Source organism: Nyctereutes procyonoides, unplaced genomic scaffold, assembly GCF_905146905.1.
Source record: "Nyctereutes procyonoides isolate TBG_1078 unplaced genomic scaffold, NYPRO_anot_genome, whole genome shotgun sequence".
NCBI classification, from domain to species: domain Eukaryota; kingdom Metazoa; phylum Chordata; class Mammalia; order Carnivora; family Canidae; genus Nyctereutes; species Nyctereutes procyonoides.
This window is the reverse complement of record NW_026575134.1, coordinates 11,784,102-11,811,910: the sequence shown is the minus strand read 5'-3', so window position 1 is coordinate 11,811,910 and position 27,809 is coordinate 11,784,102. Positions and strand designations below refer to the sequence as shown.

The 27,809-nt window shown below is 48.8% G+C and overlaps 1 protein-coding gene across 1 annotated transcript; it reads left to right on the top strand.

Moving 5' to 3' along the window:
- Positions 1 to 1,720: 1,720 nt before the first annotated feature.
- EPDR1 (ependymin related 1) lies at positions 1,721 to 26,775 on the top strand. The gene is made up of 3 exons (XM_055301017.1): positions 1,721 to 1,980; positions 25,104 to 25,312; positions 26,351 to 26,775. Exons 1-3 carry the CDS (start codon positions 1,721 to 1,723, stop codon positions 26,548 to 26,550), a joined length of 669 nt encoding a protein of 222 aa, XP_055156992.1. The 3' UTR covers positions 26,551 to 26,775.
- The last annotated feature ends 1,034 nt before the right edge of the window (positions 26,776 to 27,809 follow it).

Sequence of the window (27,809 nt, the reverse complement as noted above, 5' to 3'; positions counted from 1 at the left end):
AGGACTCCATCCCAGGACCCCAGGATCACTCCCTGAGCCAAAGGCAGACGCTCAACGACTGAGCCACCCAGGAGCCCCAAAGTCAACCAGTCTTTTTTTTTTTTTAAAAAGATTTTATTTATTTATTCATGAGAGCACGAGAGAGAGAGAGAGAGAGAGAGAGAGAGAGAGAGAGAGAGGCAGAGAGAGAAGCAGGCTCCATGCAGGGAGCCCAAGGTGGGACTCGATCCCGGGTCTCCAGGATCACGCCCTGGGCTGAAGGAAGCACTAAACCGCTGAGCCACCTGGGCTGTCCCAAAGTCAACCAATCCTAAACCGACTTGTCTTCTTTGCTCATTCAGGATTGAACTCCCAGTGGCCCAAACCAGAAAGTTCTGCTCCACAGCGCCGTTTCTGATCCACCGTCGCCAGCCGCCGCCACCTCAGTTCAGATTCCAGTGTCTGTTACCTGGATTATAACGGCATCTTCCTCCTCCTGCTCCCTGCCCAGTCTCTGCACTCACACCTCAGGGAGCTTCCTAAGGCTTCTGCCTCGTGGTGCCCCTCCCTGGTTTTCAAGCCCTGCTTGATGGGGCTCAAAATTACTCTCCTTAAACCCCAGCACTACACCCATTTTCCCTTGTCCCCATGTCCTTTATGTGGGAATGTTCCCTCCTGCTTTCATCTGGTTCACGTCCTCATTCTTGAAACACAGATCAACTGTAAAGATACCATAAATTTGGAAAGCAAGTCTTTTTTTTATTTTTTATTTATTTATTTTTTTAGATTTTATTTATTGTTTCATAGAGACGCAGGCAGAGACACAGGCAGAAGGAGAAGCAGGCAGAGGGAGAAGCAGGCTCCATGCAGGGAGCCGGACGTGGGACTCGATCCCGGGTCTCCAGGATCACACCCCGAGCTGCAGGCGGCGCTAAATCGCTGCGCCACCGGGGCTGCCCAAGTCTTTTTTTTAAAGTTGCTTTTTTTTTTATTCCGTATGGTACATCCTAATATTATGAAATATTCCATATGGTACATCCTAATATTATGAAACATAAACCATAAACCCAATAAACTTTGTTCTTGATGCTAAACTCCTAGACTCACACGCGCCTGGAGTTGTGGTGTTGTCAGGTGATGGATGAGGGTGGAAGTGTCACTGCAAGTGTGGCCTCAGGGCTCTGTCCCTGGGTCCTCCACCCAAGGACAAAAGGGCTAATCCTCTGGTTGGAAGAGCAGGGGCTTGGACATGGCCATGGTGGATGACCAAGACCCTTTCCTTCTACTCTGGGGGAAGAAGGTGTCAGTGTTGGCAGGGGGGCGCCAGCTCTGCGGGGCCCGGCAAGCGGGAGCACTGCCTTCCCGACCTGAACCCGACTGCCTCCTGGTAGGTGGTGACCTGCCGCACGCTTCGGTCAGTCCCTGCTCCTTCTCCCCATCCTGCTCCGCACCCCGCCCCCCTTGAAGACGCGGTGCCCTTCAGGATGCTAGTGGCACCACTGCCACTGCATTTCCTGTTGGCAGCAGAGAGCAAGCGAAAACCAGGCGCAGCGGGCAGCGGCCCTGCAGCGGCAGCTCCCGCCGGTGGCCGCGCCCTCCCAGGCCCGGGCCGAGGCTCCCGCACCTCGCGCGCGCGGGGCCCAACCGCCGTGGCGACCGCGGCCGGGGGAGGGGGGGTCACCGCGGGTCACCGCACTCGGCCCGGGTCGCGGGGCCCGGGGGGCGGCGGGCGCTGCGGGCGATGGCGGGGCGCGCTCGGCTCGGCGCGGCCCGGGGGGCCCTGCGCGCCTGGCTGCTGGCCGGCGTCTGGGTCTGCGCGCTGGGCGGCCTCGGCGCCCCGGGGACCCCGCGGCCGTGCCGGGCGCCGCAGCAGTGGGAGGGCCGCCAGGTCGTGTTCCGGCAGAGCAGCGGCCGCAACAGCCGCGCCCTGCTGTCCTACGACGGCCTCAACCGGCGCGTGCGGGTGCTGGACGAGCGGAAGGCGCTGATCCCCTGCAAGAGGTGCGCGGGCCGCGGGGGGCCGAGGTCGCGGGGGGGGGGCGAGGTCACGGGGGGGGAGCTCTAGGTCGCGGGGGCGGGCGAGGTCACGGGGGGGGGAGCTCTAGGTCGCGGGGGCGGGCGAGGTCACGGGGGGGAGCTCTAGGTCGCGGGGGGGCCCGAGGTCGTGGCGGGGGGGCGAGGTCACGGGGGTGGAGCCCTAGGTCGCGGGGGGGGCCCGAGGTCCGGGGGCCGAGGTCGCGGGGGGCCGAGGTCGCGGGGGGGGGGAGCCCTAGGTCGCGGGGGGCGAGGTCACGGGGGGGAGCCCAAGGTCTCGGGGGGCCGAGGTCCAGGGGGCCGAGGTGGCGGGGCCGCTGGCGGCGCCTCCCCGGTGTGGGAGGCGGGGCGTGGCGGGGAGGGTGGCGGGGCCCGCGGGTCGGGGCCGGGGTCGGGCGGGGCCGGGGCGGGGCCGGGGCGCTGGGGGCGGCAGGGCGGGGCGGCGGCGGGATCGCACACGGGGTCCGCCCGCTCCGCCGGGTCCGCCCGCCCCGGGCTGCGGCGTGGGCCCCGCTCCTGGAGCCCCGCAGCCTGGGCGCGCCCCCAGGGCCCCTCCGGTCAGGAGCCGTCGCGACCGAGGCACGCAGCACGGGTATATTTTAAGAATTACTGGTGCGGGTTAAAAGAATAGGACCGCACCGCGGAAGGTGTGGGGAGCCACGGAGAATACCGCTCACAAACCCCTCACCCCGTTACCACCGTTGGAATTGCGGTTTGCTCCCTTAAAGCTTTCCAAGCGAGCTGGCCGTACTGTGATCCAAAAAATTACCCTCTTCTATACGCCCTCTCTTAGGCGTTGGGGAGCTCCGCCGGTTTTCACAACCACTTGTCCCATGATTGACCTTTCCACAGCTGCTGTGACCGGGGGAGTCCTCTTTCTGAGGCCTGATTTCTATTTTGGGGTCACCACCTGTCAATTCCACTGGCTTTCCTGTGGAAATCCCTGCGTGTGCTCCTCTGGGGGTTACGCTGGCCTCTCTGTGTGGCATTTGGGTGATGTCCAGGGTTTAAGGCTCGGGTGAGCTGTAAGATCAGGGGCAGATCTCCATGTCATGTCACCTAAAGCTTTTGTTGAAGTGTTAGGCGTCTTGCAGAAAGTGCTGGAGGGACAGAACCTTTCAGTGCAGTGTATTAGAGGATGGACGCTCATGCGTTTGGAAAGGTAAACCTCGAGCGCTGAGGAGCGGGAGCTGGAGCAGCCAAGTCATCGTGGGGGCCTGGGAGGATCTCCGGGGCCTCAAAGGACATAGTAACAATAGCAAACAACAACCCGTGCTTGAGCACTTAGGATACCCTGGGCCTAGTGCTGAGGACTTTCTGCATATTACAGGGAAGCCTCACAACAGTGTGACAGGGGACATTTTAGGATCTCTGTTAGAGACAGGGAGTCTGAGGTCCGGGGAGATTCAGCACTTTTTTCCAGGCCACACAGCCCGGACGTGAGGAAGCCAGGTGGCATCTGACACCTGTGCTATTACCATGCTCTCATGCATTCATTCATCACGCATTTTTTTCATGGCAGGCGCTTTGTACAAATAGAGTGGGTCCTGGGCCTCAGGGAGGTAGGGGTCTGTGGGTGGAGTCACACGAAGGAGAATTCTCACCCAGTGAGATGAAGGGTGTGCTGAGTGTGAGGAGCACTTCAGATGGGCAGGTAACCCAGGCTTCTTGGAGGAGCTGAAACGTGGGTGAGACCCAAAGCCTTGCACCAGTGACCAGGGGAGGAAGCCGGCTGCGGGGGGGGGGGGGGGGGGGGACGACTGCGGGGGTGTGCGCAGGTCTGTTCCAGGACATCCTGGAGCAGACAGGGTAGGGTGTATTCCAAGCACTGCAGACCAGCCACTGTTAGGGCTACAGCACAGAGGACGTACGTGCAAAGGTTGGCATCTGCTGAAGGATTTCCCTGCAGTTGGAAGGTCATGATTGGGCTGTGGAACGGGCAGTGGGTGCACGGTTGCGAATAAAGGAGAGCAAGAGGGGAAGGGAACACGTGATCTGGGACACTTGAGCAAGGTCTAGAGGAAGGGTGGGGAGTGGCCATGGTGATGGTGAGAAGCGGACCTGGAAGGGAAGTGTTGAAGAGGTTTATTGACAGTGGAGGTGAGAGGAGGGAAGAGTCAAGGGGAGGCCCTCATTTTTGGCTTCTGATGGCATGATAGAGATGGTGACACTGTTCACTGAGGTAGGGTTGGCTTTGTGCACTTCTTTTTTATGTATGTATGTATGTATTTATTTTTATATATTTATTTTTAAAGATTTTATTTATTTATTCATGAGAAACACAGAGAGAGGCAGAGACGCAGGCAGAGGGAGAAGCAGGCTCCCTGCGGGGAGCCGGATGCGGGACTCGATCCCAGGACCCTGGGATCACCTCCTGAGCCAAAGGCAGATGCTCAATCGCTGAGCCACCAAGGTGTCCCCCTAACTTATTTTTTTTTAGATATTTTATTTATTTATTCATGAGAGACACACACAGAGAGGCAGAAACACAGGCCGAAGGATAAGCAGGGTCCCTGTGGGGACCCCGGGATCACCCCCTGAGCCGGAGGCAGACAATCACCCACTGAGCCACCCGTGTGTCCTGGCTTCGTGCACTCCCGATCAATGACACATTGCTAACGTTTTCGTGCTGCGACGCGAAGGCTGGCGCAGTCGTGGTGTATTGAACAATCGTGCGGCACACGGGCTGGAATGCCCCAGAGCGCCCTGCCGAAGCCGAGGAGCGTAGCCAGGAGGAAGGTAAGGGTCGATCCCCCCAGAGGTCAGGTCTTCGCAACGTAAGAGATCACGGGTTAGAGTTGGACAAATCTGGGTCTGAGCACAGAATCCTAGTGTGGGCCTTTGGGAAAAGGGCTACAGCTTTCTGAGCCTCAGTTTCCCTGTGTACAAAACGAGTATATAATAGCATCTAATGTACTGGATTGTGGTGGGGACTGGCAGAGTCTGAGTGCGGACAGCATGGGGTGCGTGTCTGACACCGAGAACGTGCTCAGTACCCAGCTGCCGTGGCCACCGTGGCCACCACCATGGTCACCATCCTGGTGCATTTCCCACGGCCCCGAGCCTCGCTGCCAGCCTGTGGGCCCAGAAACGTGGTCCAGCAGGGCACTCGAGGGCCCTTCCCCCCGGAGCTGCCTGCGGGGCAGCAGGCTCAGCAGCGAGCAAGCCTGTTTCAGTGGGCGCCGTGGCTGGCACGGAGGCCCGGATTCCCAGGTCCACAAGACTAGATCATTCTCTCCCTGTCAGCAGAACCACGTGGGGAGCCGAATTATAATCAGGAGGTTGTGAGCAAAGAGTTGGAGCAAAATCACTGACTCTAATGCTTGCTTGCTCGAGGCCAGGCTGCATGCTCAGTGCTGAGCTTTCCATCGTGAGTAAGACAGGCCAGCCCAGGGGAACGGGGCTGAGAGGCAGTGATGCGCTCATTTTCCCCAGACAGATGCCTTGTCACTGGTCCTGTGCTCCCCATCTGTGCTCCCCCAGCCCTGCTGGTCCAGACTCCCTCCACTCTGCCTGGAGGCGCCGTGAGTCCTGTTCCGGCTCTTAGCAACCCTTCTTCATCTAGGAGTCCGCGATCAATTACTATGGTCTTTATATGTGAGCATTAGGTCTTTAGCAGGGTGACGGCCAAATTTTGCTGGCCTAGACGGCTTTTTGTCCCCATGTGGTGATTTCTCATTTCTTTGTCCTGACCCATCAAGTGTTGATTTCACAGCTCAGATTTGCGAAGGCAGTTTTATTCCCCTCCTTCCCGGTTTCTTGGCAAGGTTCTGCCTCCAGTCCCATCTCTCTGGCCCTAAGTCAGAGGTAGAAAAGAATGTTTAGCGCATAAGTGCATTTTTAAGCTCTTTAAATGTAGATTTGCTGGCACAGACTCAGAAGCTTTTTCAGGTATTAACGGTCTGGCCAAGGAACCAGATGTTATTTGAAGAAAATATGGATGGGTTGTCTCTTCATATTTATTAGTAAGTTGAGAAGTAAGTTTTAGAATTGGATCAACTTCTTAAGATTTTTATTTTGCATCCAGATTGTTATGGAAAATCCCACTGATAGTTACTGTGGAATGACTAGGACTTTCCAGGCTCTCTTTTCCCTGAGATGATGGAAAAGATTAAACAACTTTACAAGCTTCAGATAAGGCAGCCTTAGCAGAGAATGGGGAATATTAGTAATTGATACTATTTTGTTTTCTGGTTCCAACTATCTTTCCTGACTCTTTGACCAAACTCACAAGTATTACATTTGGAAGACCGAGGAAAAGCGAGAAGATTATTTTCATGTTTCCGCGAACATGTTGAACTTTGTGGGAGAGGCGATGCCGAATGAACTTGGTTAGGCCACCGGTAAGCTTACTGCTCCCACTTACAAGATGGTGGCTCGGGGGTTGGAATTAATGGCTCTAATGACCCAGAGTGAGCAGAGAGGCATCAGGAGAATATGCATGGGGACGTTAGGGATGATATCTTAGAAGACTGCTCAACTACCAATCCCACATGCTTGGGGATCTTTGGGAGGTAGAAGGTAAAAAGAGAAAATAGGTCTTCAATGGCGTGGCAAGTGGATTCTCATTCAAATTCTGATCAGTTCATGTCAGTCTCTGTTTTCCTTGGGCCTTCTATTTCTTGGAGAACAGAATATCATTTCTCTTCTGTATTTTTAGAGAAGGCCACCGGGTGTAGTGGAGAGAGCACGGACATCCACTGAGAGAGTCATGGGACGTCAGACATGGCTTCTAGTCCTGGCTTCGCCATGGCAAGATCCTCACTTCTCAGGATATCAGTTTTTCATCTTTGAATTTAATTTTAATGACCTACAGTGTTTACACTAACTAGCATTTAGGATAGGTCTTCTTCCGTAAAGATGAAATGATGCCAAGGAAGCACTAACTGTGCTTTTATTATATCAGACAGATTCCTGTTTCTTCTATGATGTAATGAACGTAATATGGATTTCTGCATTTTTTTTTCTCAGTGTGTGTCTTCGTGTTGATAGAAATCAAAATGCTTTCTCTTCCTTCTTTTCACCTACACTTGTGCTCATGGGGAGAGAAAAGAGGGGTCCCCCTTTACGTGCTTTGGCTGCAGGCTCAGAAGGCTCCCCCCCGTGTGACGGCTCTGAGTGTTCCAGGGCATGAACAGCACTGCTTACCCATGCTCTCCCAATGTGTCTGCCGTGGAAGATTAATTCCAAGGGCTGTTATCACACTAGGTAACTTCAACAATCGTGTTTGAACAACAGGATAAGGCCGTTTTCCCCTCCAAACACAGCATTTTATTTTACTTTGAGACTATCTCATCCTTGCAGACAGTTAAGTACACGGCCACCCCCCCCCCCACCAGATCATTTGAGAGAGTTGCCAACTTGATAGCCCCACAACCCCGGAGACGTCTGCGTGCATTTCCTGCAAACAGGGCTATGCTCCGGCGTGACTGCAGTGTGGCCATAAAAATTGGGAAATTAACAGGATTCATTTCTACCATCTGAAATGTGGGTCTCATTCAAGTTCTGCCACTTGTTCATTTTTGCTCTTTAGAGCAAAAGGACCCAGTTTATATTCAAGCATTGCATTTTGGTGTCCGGTCTTTTCCAGGGGGTTTTTTGTTTTAAGTTTTTTTTTTTTTTCCTGGCTGGAACATTCCCTCAGTCTTTCTTGCATTTTGATACTTTTGAAGATTACAAAGCACTTATTTAGTGGAATGTTCCTTGATTTGGGTTTGTTTCATGTCTCATTGCGATGAGCTTCTAGTTTTTCACCTGTGGTAGGAATACCACGGACATAGTCTGTTGTTCTTACTGCATTGTGATGTTCATGCGGGTCCCCTGATCAAGGGATGGCAGGCTGCAAGTTTCTCCAGTGTGAGGTGACACTTCTAACTTTGTAATCAATAAGTATTTTGTAGGGAGGTTTTGTTTTTTGTTTTTGTTTTTTTCCTTAGAGAAAAAAAGAGGGAGAGAGAGAGAGGAGCAGCAGAGGGAGACGGGGAGAGAGAATCTTAAGCAGGTTCCACGCCCAGGGCGGAGCTGGACACAGGGCTTAATCTCATGACCCTGAGATCATGACCTGAGCCAATATACAGAGTCGGATGCTCAACTGATGGAGCCACCCAGGCACCTCTGTAGGGAGATATTTTAAAACCACGTACACATCCCATTTTTCACGAAACTGAATTTATTCATTTATTTATATCAGCAAGGACTCAAGGATTCTCACTGGATTGCATTTGTTCTCATTGTTTTGATGTTCACATTATCCCAGATCTGGCCAGTGGGAACCTCTCTATGTGGGCTTTATGTTCTTTAAACATGTATCTCTTATTCTTTGAGCACTTCTTTGCTTTTTGCCTCAATAAAATGTTCCAAAATCATCTGTACTTTCTCTGCTAGAGTGTTGGAATGAGCCATTCTCAACTAGAAGCTCTGGTTCTTTTTACTGGAGAATATTTAGAAGCTAAGATCTCTGCTCTAGTTGTGCTCATAGCTAGTAGGTGGCGTTGCTCCCAGACCCTTTCAATGGACAAAGCAAGGGTATGAAATAGGTTTGAAGACACACGGTCACTTACTCATAACATATACATACAAATTTATGTGTACGTACATTGCTAAGCTTCCAATTCTAATCAATATATATATTTAAACCAGAACCTCCAATTCCATTCCTCTACCTCATGGTTCATTTTTGTAGTTCCCTTCTCAGAGAAAATTAGCTCTCGTTATTCAGTTGCAGCAGGTAACCAATTGTGCACTGCTGTGACGCCCCCTCCCTACATGAGTGGGCCCCCTCACCCGACTTCGGCTCCACACCCTAGGCCAGGCCATGCAGATGCCTACCTTGCTTGGCCCTACCTAGGGATTTTAGATTCCACTGTTGAACGAGAGGAAAGGGAAGATGAGCTTCTGGTTTTTTGTGTGTGTATTTGTCTTCTTTTGGATTTCTCAGGGTTAAATCATTGTAAATCCTCAGACTGCATCTATGTGGCTGGGGGAGGTAAATTAGCATGAATTGCTCAACAAATCGACCCATCGATTGATTTTTTAAAGATTTTATTTACTTATTTGAGAGAGAAAGAGACAGAGCATGAGCGGGGGCAGGGGAGGGCAGAGGGAGAGGGAGAAGCAGATTCCCTGTTGAGCAGGGAGCCCACTGGGGGTGGGGTGGGGGGGGAGTGGGGCTTGATCCCAGGATCCCAATTTCATGACCTGAGCAAAAGGTAGATGCTTAAGGGACTGAGCCACCCAAGTGCCCCTCCAGAAATTAAGTAAATCACAACCCTGTTTTGCGTGGATTGGGCTTCCATTTTAAGAAATCACGACTTTCAGAATTTCAGGCGAATGACTCTTTTTGCCTTGACTCCCTCTTGATCTCTCTGATGGCTAGAGCCAGCATTTTCTTTTATTATTAGCTCAGGAAGTCTGGCTGCTTGGGGCCTTTCGATCCTCAAAAATGAACATGCTGATTTGCAAAATTGAGTTTTTCTTCAAGAAAGAGATTTTCTTGGAAGCCTGTAAAGTTTGCTTTGAGTCTTAATTCGGTGGGTCTGTTGACCCTGGACTTCAGAGCGTTGATGCTGGGATGCCGAGGAGAAGCAGGCAGTGAGGAGCGTCAGTGCCAAGGAAGACAAGGCCACGGAGTATCAGGACTGCTGGGGTGTAAGACTAACTCATAACTAAAAGCCAGAGGTGGTCGCCAGACTGCTCTGAAAACATCTTTACTCCTCTCTGTCAACCTCGAGCTCTTTCTTCCTGGTTCTGTCCTCGAAGATGGCGGTCAGGGGCAGGGTGCCCAAAGATCTGAAAATATTCCACCAATTAGTGGTTTGTTTTTCCTGGAATAAGTGCGATAGTGTTATATTTCCCCAATTCCAGTAAAAATCTTCTATTTTCCCCTTCATAATTTCTTTTATTTTACCCATCTTCAAAGAAAAAAATTCCTCTCTTGATCCCACCAGCCGGAATGCCATTCTTCCCTTCTATTTAAAGCAGATCTCAAGCTCAGTCCGGTTTCTGACCCTCATGCTCCCTCGAACCCCCTCCGATCAAACGTTGAGCGTCACAGCTCTGCTGAGCGGACTCTGCTCAAGAGCAGTGCGCTCCACGTTCCTGACCCAATGACCCTCTATCTCCTTGTTCTGTGGGGCTCGTTTCCCCCATCTTGGTGTCTTCATGGTGTCTTTGGGACACCACATTCTTCTGATGTCCGTCCTTCCACCTCATTTCCCTTCCTTCTCAGCTCCCTTTGCCCTTCCTCCTCCTCCTCATGCTGCTAATGGTAGAATGTGCCAGGGCTTGGCTTGCCACCCCTTTACTGTTCTGTCTACACCCCTGTCCTGGTGCCCTCAGCTCAGTCATGTCTCCAGATGGCATCTGTGCATGGAGGACTCTGCACTCCTATGTCCAAATGCTGAGTTGAGCTCTTCCTTTGGATCTCTGGTTGTCCTCTCAGACTCCACTTACCCCAAACTAATGCCTCCCCTGCAAACCAACAAATATCATTCATCATGCAGGTTTCTGAGGTTCAGCTAATAGCAGCTCCAGTTGCTCAGGATCAGCTCTTAGAGTCATCCTTGAGTTGTCCCAATTGCCACAGGTAGTCCCTAAGCGAATCCTGTCAACTCCAATTTTGGTAGAGACTCAGAGTCCGACCACACGTTCACTGTCATCTTGGAGGCCCAATCCCTCATCATTCTTGCCAGGGCTTTTTGCATGAGCCTCTTAACGGGTCGTCCTCTTTATATCCCTGCCCACTTTCGTCTGTTGTCAACATAGCAGCTTGAATGATTTGCTAGAAATACTGTGTCACGTCACTCATCCGCTTAAAAGCCTCCAGTGCCTTTCTGTCTGTCAGAGGGAGGGTCCTTACAAGGGCCTGGCCACCCTAGGATCCCTTAGGATCTGCTGCCCACCCCCTCCATATCTTGTCTCTGATCACACAGAGGCCCCTCACTTCCAGCTCCCTCCAGCCTCCGGCTCAGCAAGCTTGCCCCGTTGCTGGCACTTGGGTTTTTGTTTCCTGTGCACAGAACACTTTTTCCCTAAAAAGCTGCATGGCCTCCTCCCAAATTAGGCTGTCTCTCCTCCCAACATTCTCATACATCCCACCTCACCGCCTTACGTGTTCAACATACTTACCACTATCTGACGTACTATTTAGTGCTTTTAAACCCGGTCCCTCATCTCCTCTGCTTTCCCTTGCCCAAAGCAAGACTCCACCATTAGGAATTTTTATCTGGTTGTTGCTGTTACCTCCAGCAACACGAATTAAATTTATTTTTTGAATAATTGAACGAGGGAATGAGTAATAATGGTGACATCTTATCCATTGTAAAAGGATCCCAAAATACAGGTGCGCAAAGAGAAAGAAAGTAAAAATCATCCATAATTGCTCAACCATATTGGTTACTCTTAATGTCTTCTGAATAGCCGAGATTATTTTTTTGAAAGACTTATTTATTTGAGAGAGAGAGAGAGAGAGAGAGAGAGGTGGGGAGGGGCTGAGGGGCAGGGAGAGGGACAAGCAGACTCCCTGCTGAGTGCAGAGCCTGATGCAGGGCTTGATCCCACAACCCTGAGATTAGGACCTGAGCTGAAACCAAGAGTCAGGCATTCAACCTCTGCACCACCCAGGCGCCCCATCCTAGGTGGTCCTGAGATTCCCAGCACGCATACTGAAGCTCATACTGGTTCACGTTGGGCTTTTTTTCCCCCTTAACACTACACTCTGCAAGCTCATCCACACTGACTAGCCCACTTCTATCATCTTCAAAGTCAAAGCCATCTTCAAATGGCTTCTCCTCATTCATGTCTCAGCTCATTGTCTCCTTAGAGGGACCTTCTGCGACTCCCCACCAGCCACTCCACATCACACCTCGGTCTGTTTTCCTCAGGACATGATCCCTGGGTGACATTGTCTGGTCGGTTAATTTTTCTGGTGTTGATTGTCTGTCTCTCCTCCTTGAGGGAAGGAACGTTATCAGTTTGATTTATCACCAAAACCCCAGCATCTAGAAGAGCTTGGTACATAGTATGACTCAGTAAATGCATGTTGAGTGAATAAATTCCATTTTCATGGCTTTTGAACTACTAGCATTGTCCCTGTTCATGGTGGAAGATCTGAATGACATAGAAAAGCAATTTAGGGTCAGGATCTCTCATCATCCTGCTGTATGGGACTAAGAATCCTGAAGTATGTGCTTCTGGATTTCTTTTTCCCGTACTAATGTATGTAATTTAATTTAAAATTTTTTAAAAGATTTTATTTATTTACTTATTCATGAGAGACACAAAGGGGGAGGCAGAGACATAGGCAGAAGGAGAAGCAGGCTCCCTACAGGGACTCGATGGGGGATGCGGGACTCGATCCCGGGACCCCAGGATCACGACCTGAGCCAAAGGCAGACACTCAATCACTGAACTACCCAGGTGCCCCCTGTGTAGGGAATTTTAAAATTAAAATGGAAAACTGCTCTGCATTTTTTTTTTTCTGAACAAAATATTGTGCACCTTTCTCAGGCTACTCAGTAGCCATTAGCAAAACCATTTCTAGGGACTGTGTGGTAATCTAGCCAATGGGTAGAACCTAGCTTCTGTGAGCGGTGCCTTGTTCTGGGATAGTCCTGTTTCTTTCTCCTCTATTTCCCACGAGTCTAGACTCCTACACACATCACCTTGGATTTGTGCGCAATTAGATGTGTATTTTAAATATATACATGCCTAGATAAGAAAGTGATAGAAAAGGGATTTGCACATTCTTAAGGTGTGACAGCTTTGCCCTTTGGGAAGGTTTCTCCAACTGACAGACATTTCAGCTTGCAGAATGTGATTGTTCCTGCTGCCCGCATCATGCCGATATGGAGTCTGATTATTTTTGGTGATTTCTTTTTTTTTCTTTTTTTTTTTAATTTATTTTTGGTGATTTCTAATATGATAAAGAAAACGGAAGGGCAAAATGACACGTCCCCAGTGATGTCACACCCCCTTGTGATTCTTACTCTGTTGTCACTGTCTTTAAAACTCTACAGGGGGGAAAAATACTCCACAGGGAAGGCCCCTATGGGCTGTTGGTTTAGCAAAGATACTCCATCATGTTCAGTGAATATTTTTGGAAAGAATTTCTTCTAATGAGGATGGATATTAAACTTCAGCAACCTAGTGATTTATACTAATGGATTGCTTTATGTTAAACCACTTTGCACTCTTAAAATAAATTCTAATTTATTATGATATCTTTTGATAGTCTGGTTTGGCTCACTGACATTTTATTTTTAAGATTTGCTTTTAGTCAATAGCTGCAATGGAGCTTATCCTTTAGTTTTTATTTTTCTGCTTTCTATATTTTAAAGTAGAAAAAGTTTTGTGAAATTATAAAAGAATTGGCAAGCTTTCTCCAGCCTTGAGGTTGGAAGAAAATTAATTCCTGAAGCTATTTGGACCTAACTCCTTTTGAAGAAGTAACATTGTAAGATTTTTTTTTCCCTCTGGTTATCGATCAACTTAACTTTCTGCTTCATTCTGTGTTAGTTTTGATTATTTATATTTTCCTAGAAAAGCTCCCATTTCATCAAGATTATGTTATCATCATCATCAGTTTGTATGTGATCTTCTCTGAACTCTGAAACTCCTTCATTTTATCTACATACATCCTTTTTTTCTTCTCAATTTTCTTTTTCTGCATGATTATGTTTTTAACAATCAACTCGTGGATTTAAGGTATGGTTTTATGGCTTATTAAGTATTTATATTCTACACCGTGTATCTGCTTTGTCAAGAACAATTGCTGACATCACATGGCACTGCCTACCTAAATTTTGAAAAGTTTTTAGGCAGGCTTGTAGTGGAGCCCCCCTAAGAAGGCATACCACGACCTCCAGAAATGGATCCCCAGGTTCCTTTCATCCCCACGCTACTCCCCCTGCTCTTCCCTCATCAAACAGTATCTTCAATGTTTCTCTGGATCCTCAGTCCCAATTTTAGAGAATATCTCCCAATATGGGCATTGGAAGTTTCCCAAGTACCAATGGTTTCCTTGAGAAGCAGTGCCTGTGTGAAGAATCAGACCCCCAGCAGGGTGCCTCCATGGCCCTCAGATCCTCCCAAGAATGGAGAACTCATGGACAGATGGCGCCTAAACAGAAGGCAGCTGCCCCTGGATGAAAAGGCTGTGATTCTCCTTCACGGAAGGCTGCTTTTCTTGTGGCTAAAGTTAGATTGACTGGGAAAGTTCCAGAGTGTGAGTTGTGCCAACGAGTGGGAGCTGTCAGCCTGCCCTAAAAGACGCACCAAAGTAACCCCTCGGAGGTCCCCCAGTGTCTTAGTCTTTTGAGTCTGTTGTAACAAATACCAGAGACTGGGTAGCTGATAAGCAACAGAAGTTCACTGTTCAGTTCTGGAAGCTGGAAGTCTGACATCAGGGTGCCAGCGTGGTTGTGTAAGGGCCCTCTTCTGGTCATAGACTTCTCATTGTGTCTTCACATGGGGGAAGGGGCCAGCTAGCTGTCTGGGGCCTCTTGTATCAGGGCACGAATCCGATTCGTGAAGGCTCCACCCTCATGACCTAATCACCTCCCAAAGACCTCACCTGTAACGCCATCACCTTGGGCGTTAAGTTTTCAACATATGAATTTGATAGGGTTGGGGGAGGGACACTGACCCTCAGATCGTAGCACCTGGAGAAACATCTCAGGAATCACCAAGGAAGATGCTGTCAGATGGGAAGATGGTGGCCCAGGGCCAAGGGGCACATCAGTTCTTGGGCTGACATAGCATTATCATATTATCATATCCTGAGCTATAGCTTAGGAGGAATGTATGAGGCACCACGAACCACCAGACTGGTTGATGTGGCATCCAGCTTCAGCCATGATGAATGCAAGGCCTTCTGAGGTTGCTTGAAAATATTTGTAGGGAGGACTGTGGTGAGCCGGATCATCTGCACTGATTCCAGAGCTTCTGAAGCACCACCCCCTGCCCTGTGCCCCCCACCCCACATACTCACCAAGTCCCTTCCTGAGGTACATCTTTTATTCTCTAGAACTATAAGTCTTCCTTCCCAGAATGTGTCATCAAGAAGCTGATGATCCATGATGTCAAGTTGGGAAAGGCAGACATGCCTCTGAGGAAGATGCCCAGGGGCCACCATGGAGCTATCTGAGTTGACTGAAGTCAAGAAGGAGCTGCACCTCCTTAGGAATCCCAGGGACCACTCTTGGCAGAGGGCCCTGGGAGAAGCGAGGAGGCAGTGGCAGCAAATGTAGGGAAAGCACAAGAGGATGGAGCTCTTATTCCAGAAGGAACAGGGCAGTGGGGAATTTTACCAGCTTGCCTTCTGGGGAGCAGAGGGGCTGGGAAGAGAATTTGTTTCAGATTTAATATGTACCTAATACCTAAATGTCATGTCAAGTGCTGTGTTCTGATGTGGTTTATGTGTTTCCTCTGGTTGTGGGAGTCCTCTCTCGCTCTGAATCGAATGCTCTCACTGTCCCCTTTGTCGCACACTCTATTTTGGACAGTGCCTCCTGCCCCCCACCAGCTCCAGGTATTGGGTGGCTTGCCCTTGGGACCCCTCTCCTCCAGAGAGCCTCCCTCGTGATGTGTCAATTGTCCTAAGGAGTAAGGGGATGAAGCTTGGGAATCCACTTTTCTGTCACCGCAACACGACTTCTGCAAAGGACAAGTATTCATTTAGGTCCCACTTGGTAGATTGAAAAGAATTTCAAGTGTTCGGATGGTTCTAGTGCTCCTTCTTTCACCACGCTGAGCCTCCATGAGGTCAACTTCTTCACTTGTTAAACACAGAGGAATTTTTTATTGTGTGAGGGTTTGCAACCAACTTCTAGGTAGTGTTGCCGCAAAAAGAAACATAAATTATTTTACTCCTTTCATTATTCACTGCAGGAGCTTTAATGCTGATTTGCTTATCTATCTGAATATTTTTATTTATGTTTCAGCCAGCTGGAACAATCGATTTTCTTCAGAGAGGGTACTGTGCAGCAGGAAACTTCCAGAGATTGTGAATGCCGGAGAACATCCACCCGTTGTTGTTTTGCATAAAGCTAATTTTGAGGTGTACACAAGTCACTGGGTAATACTAGTGTTTGGTGCTCATGGCACTTAGAGCTCTAGAAGAGAAGTCTGAGACCAAACTAATTTCGGGTTAGTTTTAATAAATGTCTTTCTGCCCTAGTTTTTGCAGGTTGTTTCTGCATCCTGGAACATTATTAACATCTCCAGGTTACCTCTGGCTTTACGGAGATGTCATCGGCTGTTTCTGGAGGCTTGATGCCCTGTCTTCTCTCTTTGTTCCTTGTTGAATATCTCTCTGCTTACATGTCTGGGTTCTCTTACCTCTGCTCCCCCAGATTTCTTATCTTCCCGTTAGCCCTTTTGTCACTTTCTACTTTTTTCCCTCCTCAGGTTCTGGAATCATACCTTTTAATTCACTTCTTCTGTTTTGGGTTGGTTGGTTTGTTTCCAAGAGCCACAGCATCCTGTACCACCTCCACTGCATTTTCTACTTTGATGACCATGTTTTTCACGAGAGAGCTTTCTCTGTGGTCACGCATTATTCTTTGTTTCTTAAATTCAGTATGATGCCGAATCCCAGTGAAAGTAAAAAATAAGATTTACCTTGTAGAGTCGTTAATGGTTAGCTGCAAGGGTGTCTGTGTTTATATTTACACACGGTGGCAACTGATGTTCTCCTGAGAAGTGCAGTATTGGCCCTGTGAACCTGACTCCCCTTGTACCTTCCAACTTCCTTTTTTTTTTTTTTTAAGATTTTATTTATTTATTCATTAGAGACACAGAGAGAGGCAGAGACACAGGCAGAGGGAGAAGCAGGCTCCATGCAGGCAGGGAGCCCGATGCGGGACTCGATCCCAGGACTCCAGGATCACACCCTGAGCCAAAGGCAGATGCTCAACTATTGAGCCACCCAGGCGTCCCAACCTTCCAACCTCCTTAATATCCCCTGATGTGTAGTTCTCGAAACCACTGTGTACCATGGCAACGCGGGTATCCTGGCACTAATGAGGCTCTTCCTTCTAATGGTGAGAAAGAGACAGCCTGAACTATTGCTCATGAGACATTTGTTTTATTATCTTCCATCAGATGAAAGAGTATATGGCTACACGTTGCCAGTAGTCATCCTGAAACATTTTTGGAAAAAAAGAAATCTCTTCAGTTTCTTGAGCAGCCTTTTCTTCTTTTGAACTGGAATCCAAGTGGTTGGAGGCTCATCACCTTACAGCTCCTTAAATTGCACACATAATTATTCTTCGATTTCACTTTTCCTAGGGCTGCATTCTCAAGCAGCTTAATTTCCCTTTTGTTATATGTGGTTGGTATCAGCCTACACAATGAGTTTGTGTCTGACCCAACAATTTTGAAATAGTGTTCTCCTTTTATGTCTCATAATTACTGTAGGGTGTAACTCAATCTTGGTATATGCCAGAATGGCAAGTGGCTGCCGCTCAATTCTTCCTGCTAAGAGTCAGAGGGCTGGCATGCATTACTAATCTATTATATTGCATATTAGACAAATCCAAAGGTTGTTCAGTTTCTCCCATAAAAGCCAAAGGCCTTTTGTAATCACAATATAATATTTGCCCACTCCCTTTTCTGCAATTTAAGATATCTTGGATGGCCTAGCAGTTATCTTACCCCTGTGGAAGGAGGGGAAGGACAACAGTGTTAGTGACTTAGAATGAGTCTGGTAGGAGATCAGACCTTGAGTCCATTATTTGCTACTTAGTTATGCTCCGAGCCTCATATTTTCACATCTGTTAAAAAAAAAAAAAGCTAATAAAGTGTCAGCCAACTGAATTTGCCAGTCTGTTACCTCTGCCTTAGACTGTATTTTTTTTTCTTTTTTCTTTTTTCCTCCCCTTGACTACTCTGATTCAAGACGGAAAAACAGTTGCCTCTTGGCTATCCAGGCAGTAGCTGTTCAAGTTTCTCTGCGCCTAGCCAGGCTCTCTTGTGGGTTCAGGCATTAGCCAAATCCGTGGGCCCTGCTCAGTCTGGAACAAAAGGCTCTCAGAGAGGCGTTTAAAAGCATTTGATAGATCATAAGTATAGAGCAGTGGATTTTACTTATTTTATCTAGGGTGCTTTCAACTGTACGTGTCAGGAAATCTGACTAACAGAGGCTTAAAACTATAAGGCTGTGTGTAGTTTGCTTCCAAATTCTGGTGATGCATGTTCCTAGGTCTGTCTCAACAATATCTCCAAGGCTCCTGGTTCTCCATCCATCTACTCTGCCGTTCTCAGAGAAAGTTGGCTCACAGTTGCAAGACGGCATGCTGACGTGTTGCTCCATGGCTCCAAGGTGGCTATCCTCACTTCCCACCCTTACGTCCAAAAACAGGAAATGAAGGAACGTAGAGCAGGACAGGGTCTTTGCCTTTTGGAGAGAAGAGAAATCTCTGGCGGGAAGTGGGGGGGGGGGGTGTCTCTTCATCCAACAGACTTCCTTTTAGATCTCCAAGGCCAGAACCAACTATACCCCTAGCTCCAAGGGGCACTGAGGAAGTGAGTAGATGAGAATAGCCACTGTATTGAGAGGCAGTCCAGAGACAAAGGGTGAGATGCTCCGGGTCTGCTAGAGAAGGATCCACCGTAGCACTCAGACTGTTCTCTCCTTCATCCTCCCATCCTGCCTGGATGCACTAGCCCTTCTTCATCACACAGCCGAGCAAGTCTTATGTGCACAGGTGAAACCAGCAGCTTCCCTGTCAAATGTTAACTGGTGATGGTAAACGTAAGCACTGGCAGGCTTCCTACAAAGCCACAATCCCTGCATTTGTATAACAATTATGTGTCTGCTGTGTCAAATCATCTTCATAATAATGCTTTGAGCTTCAAAATTTTGGTCTCTCTTTACACATGAGAAATAGGAGGTTAAAGTTATGGTCACAGTTCACCAGTCGTAGACTGGGAACCTTGATTTCTTGACCTGAGCTTTTTTACAGTGCTGTTGATGCTGTCTGTAAGCTTTATCCTAAAGTAGGAAAACTAGACAGAAAGATTTTCTCCTGCCTTACTATAGTTGGGTAAACGTTTAGTACCTTTCTAAAGGAAGGAAATGAATGAAGCTCTACATCCAGTTAAAAATTCTTTTGTTTCTGGGGCACCTGGGTGGCTCAGTCAGTTAGGCATCTGACTCTTGATTTTGATTCAGGTCATGATCTCAGGGTCATGGGATTGAGCCCCGTGTTGGGCTCTGCACTCAGTGTGGAGTCGGCTTGAGATTCTCTCTCTCTCCCTCTCCCTTCACCCCTCCCTTCCTCCTCTCTCTAAAAAATAATATCCTAGTGTTCCCTTTGGGAAACAGTAGTATCTTGTAAAATATAAAAGAGGAATTTCCTTTGATCCAACAATTCCAGTTTATAAACTTTTCATAGCGTTGTAAACACAGAAAGGCAAAAGGGTTTATCTTCAATTTATATTCAGCTTTGTTAATATTAACAAATTGTTAAAATAATCTAAGTAGCCACCGAAGCAAAACATGGTGTGTGTGTATGCATGTATGTGTGTATCTTTACACACGCAGGGTGTATATATGATGTATGAATATATGTGATATATGATGTGTATATATATCTCATATCTCAAACACTAACAGGGCCATGTCAAAGCCACAAATACCAGCAGTATGGAGCTCCCACTGATGGAACATGGGACAATCTGTGCATTAAATGGAGTAATGACTTTAATTGTCATATACTGAATATATAAAAATTTTTGAGCTGAGGGTGATGACTGATAGATAAGTAGATGGATGTCATTTGTTATACCACTGGTACTATTATCCCAATCTCCAGTGAAATAATTGATTCAGGAAATGGTTTTACCCAGAACCATTAGGTGACAGTTACTAACAGGCTCTTCCCAGCATCACTAAATATTCCTGACCAATTGCCTGCTAACTGTAAAGGAAACGCCTTCATGATGGAGACATGTGGAGGAACCATATAACCGGGTGATCAAAGTTGGTAGCATTAATAGTGGAATGGGACATCGTCTGTCTTCTGCTGTGATGCACCATGCCTTTATGAATTTCTTTCCAAAAGTCTTTAATCAAATCATGTCAAGCCTTTAGAATTCAGATCTAGTTTGGAGGAATGACAGGAGCTAGAAGAACAAATTTAAATGAGGAAACTGACAAAACTCTAGAATGGGGAATTTGTGCAGCCCTGGAGTCTTCGGGGAGTCAAGGCCATGATAAAAATTAAAAACGGTAGGAGTAGTGTTCCAGATTTTTAAAACAGAGGAGACGTAACACCCCACTGTAATGTTTGAAATATGATTGGATTCTGGTTATAAAAAAACTTTAAAATATATATTTGGAGAACAATTGAATATGGACCAGATATTAGCTGGCATTAGGGAGTGAATTTTAATTTCCTAGGTGTGATAACGGTAGTGGCAGGGGGAGGCAGAAAGTCCTTATTTTTAGTAAATATAGAATATAGATAAAGCAAACATAGCAAAATGTCACAATTATTGAATCTAAGTGGTAGATACAGAGGTGATCATTCAACTCTTCTGCATTTTAAAAACATTTCATTGTAAATTAGGAAAAACTGATGTTATAAATCTGTATTTTTTGACCTGGAAGGAAATCACAGACAAATTGTTGAATTTAAAACATAGGTTAGGGCATCTGGGTGGCTTAGTTGGTTAAGTGTCTGCCTTCGTCTCAGGTCATGATCCCAGGCTCCTGGAATTGAGCCCTGAGTTGGGAAGCCCTGCTCAGCAGGGAGTCTGCTTCTCCCTCTGCCTCTGGCCTTTCCCCATGCCTATGTTTTGTCTCTCCCTCAAATAAACAAACAAAATCTTAAAAAAGTAAAACATAGGGTAAAAAACATCATATTTACTCATTTTTATGAATGTGTCCAGTACGCATAATGACAAATCAGTAGGGTATTTGCACAACATGTTCTCAGCCGTGTTATCCATAATAGCCAGAAGGTAAAACAACCCAGGGTCTCTACACAGATGAACGGATAAGCAGAATGTGGTCTATACATTCAGTGGAATATTAGCCTTACAAAGGCAGGGAATTCTGACGTGTGCTGCAGCACGGAAGAACCTGGAGGACGTCATGCTGAGTGAGATAAGCTGGTCATGAAAGTACAACTACTGGGACACCTGGGCGGCTCAGTGGTTGGGCGCCTGCCTTTGGCTCAGGGCATGATCTCAGGGTCCCGGGATCGAGTCCTGCTTTGGGCTCCCTGCATGGAGCCTGCTTCTCCCTCTGTCTGTGTCTCTGCCTCTCTCTGTCTCTCATGAATAAATAAATACAATCTTAAAAAAACAAAAAAACAAAAAACCCCAAGAGGACAACTACTCTATGATTCCACTTAGATGAGGTACCTGGAGCCGTCAAGTTCATAGGGATGGAAAGTAGAATGCTGCGTGCCAGGAGCTGGCAGGGGAGGGAGAAATGAGGAGTCAGTTAATGGGCCTAGAGTTTCAGTTTTGCAAAATGAAAAGAATTCTGGAGATTGGTTGCACAATAATACAAATGCACTTAGCACTTTTGAACTATATATTTAAACATGGTTAAGATGATAAAGCTTGCGTTATGTGTACTTTACCACAATTGAAAGAAATTTAAACAAAAAGATCAATCTGTGTTTAGACACAGATGCACAGAGCTGTTATTTCTATATGTTTGAGTTTCTGGGCAATTTTTACTTCATTTTCCATTTCTGTACTGTTTGGATTTTTTTTTTTTACTTTGAACATGAATTGATTTTACATAGCCCAGAAGATATAAAACTTCTGCAGGTTTTCAGTGTTTTGGTAGAGCCTGAATTTTAAGGAAATTGGATTTTCGGGAAACCACGGACATGGTCAGGGCAGCCTGAGAATTTTGTCAAAAGCAACCGGGACCCTTGGTCCCACAGGGAGGGGGCACGAGGGCCGGATGGGGCAGGGCTTCTGCAGGCAGCACGGCGGGAAGCTCAGCCTGCTGACCCGCTTGGGGCCGGGGGTTCGCAGGCTCCTGCTGACCGCGGCCTGCCCCGCTGCGTTGCCCTCCAGGCCCGGCCCAGCACCTCACCTCGCACCCCGGGGTGTGATTAGCGGCCCCTGTCCTCCCAGCTTCCTCGGCTGCAGCGCCAGGCCTTGATCTTGCCGCCGGATCGGGTTTCTGTCGGAGGCGTCGCGGCCCTTCCCGCCCCATCGCAGGCAGATGATTCATTTGGACCCTGGCTGAGCTCTGCGCTTCCACCTCGGGGCTCCGTCGGGCTCCAGCCTGTGTCCCCTTGGCCATGGAGGACCTTCGTCCTCGCTGTGACTGACGCTCGCAGCCAGGCCCGGGGTAATGCAGCCACAGCAGCGGCCCGAAAGCTGCTTTTCCGAAACTTCGAGTCGAGCCCTCCGTCCTCGCCTTTAGATCCATTCGGGAGTTTGAGGAAAGCAAACAATCGTCCGGTCGTCTTGGTTTCCCATCAGGTTACTGTTTTCTCTTGCGCCCGAGGCCCTGTCACCACAAGCCCAGTTTCTGGTTATGGCCTCGTGTTCAAGAGTGAAATATCGTGAAAACAGGCAAGTACAGAGAAGGCTGCAGCGAACACCTGCGCTCCGGCCACCCAGCAGGAGTAAAGGGTGACGTTGGTGAGGCCGCTTGCAAGGCCAGCATTCTCGTCTTGAGGAGACCGTCCCTCTGGGTGCGGGCAGAGGCGGCGTCAGGGCAGCAGCCAGGTGGCCCTCCCCGTGCCCCGCTGGTGGCCGCCCCCCACCCCAGGCCCTCGTGTCTCTGCCAGGACAGCTGTGCTGGCAGCTGGCCTCCGGGCTCCGGGCGGGGCGGCGGCGGCCTCGGCTGTGTTAGAGACCAGTCCTGGTGATGATGAGTCACGCAAAAAGTTCCAGGCGGGAGAGGAAACTTCATTACAAGGAAGGCAACCTCGTGGCTCTGCAGGGGGGTCTGCGGACACCGGGCCTCGGAAAGGAAGCGCATCCCGCAAATGCCCGCTCTTGGCCTCCCAGTACGTTCTTCCTCGTGCCCAGGTCGCATGTTGCAAACAGCCTCCCACATCCTGTGGGTTTGCACAGGACATGTCCAGACACGCGAGGAGACTGCCTCGAGGTCCCCGCATGGCAACTCCACATGCTTGTGGGACAGAATCAATCTGATTGTGTCGCCCTGGGTCGCATGTCCACCTCGGGTCCAGTAAGGCCTGCGAGGGTAGCCCGCTCCTGGATGGCCAGGTTGGCTGCCCGGCTCCCACTGCTGTGACCCGTGGATTCGGGGGGCTGAGGGCTGTTCTCGGGAAGGAAGACACCCCCCCCCCCCCATGGTGCATATCTCCTGCGGTTGGAGAAGCACACCACTGGAGGTTCTGCAAGAATGACGAATGCCTGTCTCGGCCAGACACTTGGGACTTGGGAGGCTGCAGGCGGCCGGTGCTGATGGTGAGGAGAGTCGAGAAGAGAGCCACCCCCGAGGGCACACAGTGCAGATGTTTTGTGGGACCTGCTGTCACCGAAGGGATCGGGGAACAGGATTAATGTACAGAGTCCCATATTGATGGATGAATGGACAGCCCTCTGAAGTCGATCGTGTCTGTACTCCTACGTGATGTGCCAGGGACTGCACTGGGCAAAGGCCGCGGGGACAGGCCAACCCCGGCTCCTGCAGAGGGCTCAGAGTAGAAGAGGTGGCTCCACTCTCCTGTGAGCACTATCGCAGCAAACGAACTCTTCCTTTTCTTCCTGCAATTGCTCCCACTTCTAAAAGGAGAGAGTTTTACCCTCATAAGCCATTTTTATTTCCTAGAATGAAGCAGGATAGATCTATCTAAAGATATAAAATAAGGTCATGTTTATGCTTCCACACTGGCTTGTAACCCTAGTGGTGGTGCTATTATGACCATGTAGGCAGTGATCATTTATAAGTTTTTCTTTTCTTTTTTTAAAAAAGATGTTATTTATTTATTCATGAGAGACTCTGAGAGAGAGAGAGAGGCAGAGACACAGGCAGAGGGAGAAGCCGGCTTCCCGTGGGGAGCCTGATGCAGGACTCCGTCCCCGGACCCCAGGATCACACCCTGAGCCCAAAGCAGATGCTCAGCCACTGAGCCACCCAGGTGTCCCTGAAGGTTTGTCTGAAGAAAAGGCCTTTTAAGCTTCAACCTGGAATGGCAGACATTTGCCCTGGAGGCAAGTGGAGGATGTGGGGTGCAGTGAGTCTCACCTGCTGGCTATCTTAGTTTGCTCAGGAAAAGCACCCTCCCACCCCAGGTGTTGCGAATTTCACTGTGTGAGGTCAGGGTCGCAGCCTCACTCTGCTGGGCCAGCTGCAGTGACCTGAGGTTTGGACTGACAGTCAAACACACAGAAGTCCAACTTGTTCACCCAAGATTGCTTAGCTCTGAGATCCACACAGGACTGGGGACAACTCAGTGTTCAGCATCATGGGCGGGGGGGGGGGTGTCTGCAGACTCCCTGCCCAGCCTGGGAATACCTTTGGCTTGCTCTACACATGGGGTGTACTCAGGAGACATGAGGCCAAGAGCATGTGGACAAACTACATGGGAAACCATTCGCTCTGGGGTCCCCTCACTTTTGTTTGCTCATCTCAACCTCCTCCAGTTAATGGGAGGGGGGCCCTCATTCTCATATAGCTGCGGGGCTCAGGTGTGTGGTCTGACCTCAGCAGTTTCTTGATGTGCTCCATTCAGTGTACCCCAATGATTCGTGATTTAGTGCTGCAAGGAGAGCTCAACCAAGCCAAGGGGCAAATCCTCCTAGGTCCCTGCGGCTAAAAGGTCACACACCAGCCATTGACCCAGGGCCGTGTCTTCCTCATGTTTGTAGCCAAAGCACAGGATCTGGCATACAGTAGGTACTCAATTATTCAATATTCAATTTTGAACTCTGAATTTTTAATTATTTTGTGTTTAGGTCGTCAGTGTGTCTAGTGCTCATAAATAAGTAAATGATTGCCTAGCAAGCAAAACTATTTTTTCCAGCTTGTTCCATTCTAAGAGTAATTTATATCGAAGGCCTTTGGGCTGTATGCTGATAAAAGACATGATGATTGTAACTTGAAGTCCTGATCCACTTTCTTTATATCTGTGTTTCAGATTATTTGAATATATTTTGCTCTATAAGGATGGAGTGATGTTTCAGATTGAACAAGCCACCAAGCAGTGCTCCAAGATCACCCTGACGGACCCCTGGGACCCTCTAGACATTCCTCAGAATTCCACGTTTGAGGACCAGTACTCCATAGGGGGGCCCCAGGAGCAGATCACAGTCCAAGAATGGTCCGACAGAAAGTCAGCTAGATCATGTAAGGCTTCATAAAATAGCCAAGTGCTACATCTCAGGAAGCATGATGGGAAAAGAGTTTAAGTCCATCAAGGAAGGTAGTTAGGGCAATGCATAAGCTTAATTAGATTGTTTGGCATCCCCCGCACCTACTTGGAAGTCCCCACGTGTACTCGGCTAGTTGTTTAGCTCCAGGGTCTAAGCATCATATTTGAATGTGGGAAATAGTGCAAACCCGTGTAAAAACTGTTCCCCCAAAGTTAGCATAGAATTATCATTATGACCTAGCAGTTCTGCGTACAGGTGTATATCCAAGAGAATTTAGAGCAAGGATTCAAAAAGATATTTGTGCACCCATGTTCATAACAGCACTAATCATAACAGCGAGATGGTAGAAACAACCCAAGCGTTCGTCGGCTGGTAAATGAATACCCAAAATGTGGTGTAAACAAACAATGGAATATTATTCAGCCACGGATAATATTGGATGAACCTTGAGGATGTTATGCTGAGTGAAATAAGCCAGTCACTAAAGGACAAATACTCTGTAATTCCACTTATCTGAGGTCCCTAGCGTAGTCCCGTTCATAGAGACAGGAAGTGGATGGGGGCTGGGGGGGGGCAGGCAGGGGAATGGGGAGTTCGTGTCAGAGGGCACAGAATTTCCACTGAGGAAGATGACCAAGTTCTGGAGACGGATCGTGGCGATGGTTTCAGAACAACGTGAACGTACTTAATGCTACTGAACCTTACTTTATTTTTTATTTTTAAAGATTTTATTTATTTATTCACGAGAGACACACAGAGAGAGGCGGAGACACAGGCAGAGGGAGAAGCAGGCTCCGTGCAGGGAGCCCGATGTGGGACTCGATCCCGGCACTCCGGGATCGCGCCCTGGGCCGAAAGCAGACGTTCAACCACTGAGCCACCCAGGTGCCCCTGAAATATACTTTAAGATAGTGAAAAGGGTGAATTTTATGTATATTTTGCCCCCAGGATAAAAATACAGGTATTTTGCCCACCTTCTATGTTAAAAAGTCAACTTCCCTTCCTCTTGCAGACGAAACCTGGATTGGCATTTACACAGTCAAGGATTGTTACCCCGTCCAGGAAACCTTCACCAGAAATTACAGTGTGCTGCTGTCCACGCGGTTCTTCGACATCCAGCTGGGCATTAAAGACCCCTCCGTGTTCACCCCGCCCAGCACCTGCCAGACGGCCCAGCCGGAGCCGATGAGCGAGAACTGCTCCTGGCAGTAGGCCCGTGGGCGCCCCCGCGGGGTGCGGGGCTTTCGAGAAGTGACCACCTTGGCTCGAGAGAAGGATCCTGGTGGGAGGAAGATAAACCGCGATCCGGGGTTCTTTGTATATATGATCCTGACTACTCAAGCGATGTTGACGAAGGGGATGGACAGCGGTGGGAATGCGACTGGAGGAGACGGCTGACCCGGGGATGCGCTGTCTGCGCTGGCAGGTGGATCTGGGAGCGGGGGCACACGTGAGCTGGGGGGGCAGGGGGGAGGGTTTCATTACCCGCATTGCCGAGAATTGCTGCATTGCTGCCACGTAGTGATAATAAAATGCAGGACGATTTTGGTCCCGTTTTATGATAAATTTTTGAGTTCTCTGCAGACAGTGGCCTCTATCTTGCCTGCACCAGGGTGGCGGCCGCTCCCCCTGCCCTGCTTCCTGTTCCCTTGACCCCTGACCAAGCGATTCCTTAAAAACCCCTTCCAGACTTAAGAGCTTTGTGGCATGACCCGATTGATAAAAATCTGGGGAGGAGATGAAAGGCTCTAACACAAAGCGATTACACAAGAGAGTTTGAAAATCCTCACGTGCGTATCTGAGTAAGCGTGGGCCACGTGTGCTTCCTTTTGTCTACGCAAGAGTATTGATGGATGTGCCGAATCATCCTATATTTGTCAGGAGACCTCGAAAGACAGCAAGTGTTCTAAAAACAGCGTTGAACTGGGGGTCAGGGGACTGATGTCTTCAGAATCCGGGCCTGCAATGCCTTTGTACTTGAACTCCTCCCAGTAACTACATGCACTCTGCTTGCCCTCGTGGGGTTCCTCGCGGGGGCCCTGTTTCCGCAGCCTCTTTGCGCCACTTCTGCTCATCCTTCCCGGGTCAGCTCACGCTTGACCTTCAGAGAGCTGCTGCCGGCCGGGTTGGGTGCGCCCTGTAGCTTCTCGCCTGCTTCCTGGGCAGCATCGCCCACCAGCCTGGCTGTGAGCTCCTTGATACGGGTCACCACGTTCTGTCTACTTTTTCTCTGCCCAGCACCAAGTAAGTGCCTGGCACACGGTCAGTGCCCTAAGCATGTGTAGAGTGGAGAATGCCAGCCTGTCTGGTCACTGGATTCCTCATCTGTTCAAGGGTTGGGTTCCCTGACCTCTTGGGAATAAAATGTATTATTTTGGGTTCTTCTCCTACTGTGTTTCTTCTGGCTATGACGCTGAAAACAATCCGTATTACTCCCAGTTTATTTCAATAAACAAGTTTAATTGCATTTC

What these genes read in the sequence shown, in the direction of transcription:
- EPDR1 (XM_055301017.1), top strand. Translation starts at nt 1,721, where the DNA reads ATGGCGGGGCGCGCTCGGCTCGGCGCGGCCCGGGGGGCCCTGCGCGCC. An exon ending in GCGCTGATCCCCTGCAAGAG is followed by an intron (nt 1,981 to 25,103) that starts GTGCGCGGGCCG and finishes TCTGTGTTTCAG; the next exon opens with ATTATTTGAATATATTTTGC. An exon ending in CAGAAAGTCAGCTAGATCAT is followed by an intron (nt 25,313 to 26,350) that starts GTAAGGCTTCAT and finishes TTCCTCTTGCAG; the next exon opens with ACGAAACCTGGATTGGCATT.